The sequence below is a fragment of the Abramis brama genome (genome assembly GCF_963993115.1).
Source record: "Abramis brama genome assembly, chromosome: 2".
In the NCBI taxonomy this organism is placed as follows: Eukaryota; Metazoa; Chordata; class Actinopteri; order Cypriniformes; family Leuciscidae; genus Abramis; species Abramis brama.
Window position 1 is genome coordinate 48,856,651 of NC_139964.1, and position 5,710 is coordinate 48,862,360.

The 5,710-nt window shown below is 35.0% G+C and overlaps 1 protein-coding gene across 2 annotated transcripts; it reads left to right on the forward strand.

Moving 5' to 3' along the window:
- On the forward strand, positions 1-4,799 carry ppa2 (inorganic pyrophosphatase 2). 2 transcript variants are annotated; one of them, XR_014604879.1, is made up of 13 exons: positions 18-286; positions 742-806; positions 964-1,002; positions 1,092-1,145; positions 2,027-2,146; positions 2,341-2,427; positions 2,780-2,906; positions 2,988-3,115; positions 3,205-3,293; positions 3,421-3,490; positions 3,581-3,620; positions 3,729-4,287; positions 4,444-4,799. XR_014604879.1 is itself a non-coding variant. In XM_084105847.1 (12 exons), the coding sequence occupies exons 1-12, from the start codon at positions 112-114 to the stop codon at positions 3,755-3,757; spliced, it is 1,023 nt and encodes a 340-aa protein (XP_083961973.1). In that variant the 5' UTR covers positions 1-111; the 3' UTR covers positions 3,758-4,799. The 2 variants fall into 2 exon arrangements, 1 of the variants encoding a protein (XP_083961973.1); XM_084105847.1 differs by having other exon boundaries at positions 1-286; positions 3,729-4,799.
- Positions 4,800-5,710: the final 911 nt, after the last annotated feature.

Sequence of the window (5,710 nt, forward strand, 5' to 3'; positions counted from 1 at the left end):
ATCTGACGATAGGTGGCAGTATGAACTAAAAGAGATTGTGTGAGGCGTAACGTGGATGACGTGACGTTCACACGCAATCAGGAACTATTATATTAAATGTCAGTGTAAATAATGCGTTCAGTTATTTATACTGCTGCGAAGTTTTCTGCAGCCTTTCTCTGTTCGCAGTCCTCTCGGAAAAGCAAGTCTTTCATTTCAGCTGCTTCCTTTCATTTGAGAAAAATGGTGCACTACCTAACAGAGCAGAGGGGACGACCAAACTCAACTGACTACAGGATTTATTTAAGTAAGTTTGCCCTTCTCATCTTTAAATGTCATTAGTAAAAAAATTAGGACTGTAAGCCCCTCACTCCTCTCAAATAAAATGATTTTTGCTTACACAGTATGTTACCTCGCTGCGAATATGTGAGCGCCAAAGGCGGAAGAGTGTGAAAGTAACATGCACGCATTCCCGGTTTAGGTTACACTCAACTGCATTGAAAACCAAACTATTAAACTCTTCAAATTCCTTTTTTTTGTGTGTGTGTGTGTGTGTGTGTGTGTGTGTGTGTGTGTGTGTGTGTGTGTGTGTGCACACACTTTATGCTTTCTACATCTCTTCTAGCAACGCCCATGACCTATTTCTTTGTATCAAACACTATGAGAGAGAGAAAGAACCTCATTTAAACACAACCAGAGTCTGATACCTTGAGACACATTGAATTTGGACGACTGATACAGGTTGCAACATTTGCTTTGCAGAAACTTCCGATGGAAAATACATATCCCCTTTCCATGACATTCCTCTGTATGTTGCTGATGAACAGGTTGGTATGTATAATGTGGCTGTCTACTTAAAATCAGTGCTATAAGGTCAGGTGATAATAAATAATGAATTAGTCCTATAACCTAATTGCATCAAGATTACTGGCACAGTTCTTACTCAGTCTATTTTCTAATGACATCATGCTTCTTATTTATCAGGAATGTGGCGTTCCACGAAAGAAATTAAAAACGAATGAGGTAACCATTCATCAATATAAGCATTTTGGGACCTTATTGTTGCAAAATAGATTGTGTTTAATGTAATAATGTTGGTTTGTCTTTAACAGATCCTGTTTAATATGGTCGTAGAAGTTCCTCGTTGGTCAAATGCCAAGATGGAGGTAAGTATATTTTTCAACATTAAAAACTGTTAAAGGGTTAGTTCACCCAAAAATGAAAATTCTGTCAGTAAGTACTCGCCCTCATGTTGTTCCAACCCCGTAAGACCTTCGTTCATCTTTGGAACACAAATTAAGATATTTTTGATTAAATCTGAGAGCTGGATCACTTCTCCATAGGCTTCTAAGACATTATAACTTGCTGGCCCAGAAAATGTATTAAAGACATTGTTAATATAGTCCAAGTGACTACAGTGGGTCAATCTTAAGTTTATAAAGTCGTTATTTTTGTTTTTTATTGCGCACAAAAAGTATTCTCGTCGCTTTATAAACTTAAGATTGACCCACTGTAGTCACTTGGACTATATTAACAATGTCTTTAATACATTTTCTGGGCCAGCAAGTTATAATGTCTTAGAAGCCTATGGAGAAGTGATCCAGCTCTCAGATTTAATCAAAAATATCTTAATGTGTTCCGAAGATGAACGAAGGTCTTACGGGGTTGGAACAACATGAGGGTGAGTAATTACTGACAGAATTTTCATTTTTGGGTGAACTAACCCTTTAAATCTCCACCTCCCCATCCCACTGTGGTCTTTGTGTCTGACTGGCTAGAATGACCAGCATCTCTCCATTTCTTAATTTGATTGGAAATCAATCAGTAGCCTGATTTGGCTAATTAATTGGAAAGTTAATTTAATTTGTTGGACAAACACATTAAATGTAACACTTAAATAAGATTGATAGAATCTATCAGTAGAAAAAATTTTTTTTTTAAATACAGTATTGTATGTTCTTATATTGTGCTTATGTGCAATACAATAGTATGTTATTTTGAGCACAGAATTTTTAAAAACACACTACATAATTTCCTTTACCCACAGATAGCAACAAAGGAACCATTAAACCCGATCAAGCAAGATGTGAAGAAAGGCAAGCTACGATATGTAGCTAACATTTTTCCGCACAAAGGTTACATTTGGAACTATGGTGCACTTCCACAGGTGATGTCCTGGTTTTGATTATGGCTATGAATTTTTGAAGATTATGGCTATTGAATTTAAGATCTGTCTGCAGTCTGATTTGAAAAATCAATGTTTTTGTTTCGTCATCTTAATTGTTGTTATATTTTTGTATTACTAATCCTCTATCACATTTTAATATGAATATAATACCCTTTTTTTACCAATATATAAAGACATGGGAAGATCCCTACCACACTGACAAGGAAACCACGTGCTGTGGAGACAATGACCCCATAGACGTGTGTGAGATTAGCTCCAAGGTGGGTGGAACTGCATAGTTAATATAATGTCTTGCAAAAGCATTTAAACCATTAAGCAGTTTTGTACTTTCCAAATTACAAATCCTACATTTAATTTTTGCTTCTAATTCAATACACTGAAACCTTAAATTTAATATATAAATATATATTTTTGTATATTGATATTATAATATTATAATACTTTGACAATTTAACTAATTATTTTGTAGCTTGTGACACTGTGTAGGTGGCATTTTTGGCCCATTATTCCATGTATTTTGGCGTTTTATTATTTAGCACAATATATTCTTTCTTTACTAACACAAATTGGTTGTGGTTCTGATTACTTTGTGGTTGTGGTTCCGTTACACAGGTGTGTGTAACGGGGCAGGTGGTTCAGGTTAAGGTTCTTGGAATTCTGGCTTTGATAGATGAAGGAGAGACTGACTGGAAGGTAATAGCCATCAATATAGAGGACCCTGATGCATCAAGTCTTAATAGTGAGTATTTGTTTTTATACATCTATGTAGTTATTGACTGCATTTATGACTGAGTAATCTCAATTAGTGTATCATTAACAGGTATTGAGGATGTGAGAAAGATTAGGCCTGGTCATCTTGAGGCTACGGTGGATTGGTTTAAGAAATATAAAGTACCAGATGGAAAGCCTGAGAACAAGTTTGCATTCAATGGACAGTTTAAGGATAAGGTAGCGTGTCATGGTAGATTGCTGATGGAGAAGTGTTAATCCATTTAATGATCAATCATCTAATGTTGATGTTGTTAATATATTTTTAGGACTTTGCTATAGAAGTCATAAAATCAACACACAGCTTCTGGAAAGCATTAGTGATGAGAAAAAAGATGAAAGGGGATGAAATTGTTTGGTGAGTGTGAGATTTGATTTGTACATCAGATTTAAATGACATCAGAGTTTCTCTTTGTTAAAGATTTGGTAGTCATTTTGATGACCGTAATTATGATCTTGTTATTTACTTTGATCTCTCTTTTTAGTCAAAACACCTCCTTGTGCGATAGTCCATTCAAATGCAGTGATGCAGAGGCCAGTGCTGTGGTTCAAGCTGTGAGTATTTGTCTTTTAATATTGGCAAATGTTTGTCATTTTTGCCATTCCTTGAGAACACACAAGATAACTGCACATTTGCTTTTGTAGGCTGCAGAATATGGGGAACCCCTCGCAGTATCTTCTGAAGGTAAAATTGTATTTATATATATTTTTTATTACTATTATTTATTTATGTATTAATTTATTTTTATTTATTTTACAAATGATATAACTTTAACCCGTTTCCATTTTTCAGTGGACAAATGGCACTTCTTTGCAAAGTAAAATATCATTCACACTTTGCAGAGTGATCTCACAAGAAGGTAGAAAAGGGCAGACGATGCCTTTACATGGGTTTAGTAATGTCCATTGTACAAAGATTTTGTTTCATTAATATTTTATTTTTAAAACTTGTCTTTATTTATTAGCACAAGGCATACACACTTACCTGTCATTCATTTGTTATCATGTATGCAAGTAATTTTCTTGTATTTCAGTATTCTTGCAGTAATATTGTTTGACATGTTTCTGTACTTAATTTCTCTTATTTACATATTTTAAAATACACATTTCAGTGCCAAAGCTCATGTTACTTTTCTTACTTTAAAGGTTAAATAGTCAAGTTTTTTTTCTTTTTTTTCTTTCATCATCCTTTTACAGTGCCTTTTAAAGGTGCAGTGTGTGATTTTTCTAGCAACATCTAGTGGTGAGGTTGTGAATTGCAACCAACAGAAGTTACGGTGGACGACTGGAGATGTCGTCTGAGACAGCAGAGAGTAGCCAGTTAAGCAATGAGGTTTCTTTACAAAGATAAAGTAAGAAATTGTTTACTTAATTATTCAGTAAAACAAAATGTTATTGCAAATATTATTGTTACTTGTTCATCATTGTGTCAGTGTTTTATTCGCTGACTTTAGCTAGTTTCTTTGCACGAAGAACAACATAGTGACAAAACGTGTTTGTCCGTTTAGGGATACTGTAGAAACATGATGGAGCAAAATGACGACTTAACATGTAAGGGGATGTAGATAGAAACTACTCATTCTAAGGTAATAAAAACAACGGTTCATTATGTAATGTCTTTATACACCACTGAAAACAGTTATGTATATGATATAGCATTTCTGTCAACAGATCCTCCTAATTATTACACGGTGCACCTTTAAATGTTTTTTTTTTTCTTTTCTTAAATCTGTTTATTTAATTGGGCTGACTTAGGAACAGATGTTTATCAAGGACAGCATTTTATTTTTGTAAGTGTTTAGTGTGCCTGGTTGCAATAAACATTCTGGTTTAATGTCTGCATGAACCGAAAGTTGCAACCTTACCTTCAGTATTGTGACGTATTTTCTAGGGGTGTAACAGTTCTTCTCAGTAAAAATTCGAACCGTACCGTTATCCACCCACAGTTCGGCACGCAATTGCAGTGTGGTTAATCTCAAATCTGATAAGGCATCTATATTTGTTAGTATGTTGGGGGGAAAAATGCGTAAAACAGGCTGCTAATGTATGCTTCTGTCGATTGATACACTCCGCATGCGTTTCACATGAGAGTTGCTGTCCTGTCATATGTAAGTATGTAAATCTATTGTTGACATTACAGTTCCAACAACACAGTTGTTGGTGTGTTTCAGTTCAGCATGGCAAGAAGGAGACAAACCGCTGATAGAGCTGCTGCATGCATCACATAAATCTCCTGCCTGGGAACATTCTGGCTACAGAAAAAAACTGAACTAAACATTCACTCTTTGAAAACTTTGTTCGATGCCAGTGCCGTAAGGTCTAATATGAGTCTTACACTGTCTTCACCCGGGTTTTGATAGTGTACAGGTGAGACTAAAACAGCACTCATTGCCTTCTGTGTTTAACCCTCATCCTTCCCATGGGTCATTTTGACCTGAAAATTTTAGTGTTCATCGGAGTGGTCCAAGACCTTAGGACTTTTGTCGCACTTGAACTCGAAATGCACACAAAATAAATTGACTGGATTCGAGGAGTTTATGTGGTTGAAATTCAAAAAAACTTTTTTCAAATAAAAATCAATTAGTAACAATGCAGACTGCTCACAGATATGAAGTGGTTAGAATTAACAAATTTACAATGCAGAACAACACCCCCCCCCCCCACACACACACAAAAATGCAAAATAAATAGTGATATTATAACAGCATTTTTTTTTTTATTCTGAATTAAAATAAGCATTTTCAAATTAATATTCAAGGTTTTACTTGTTTTTTT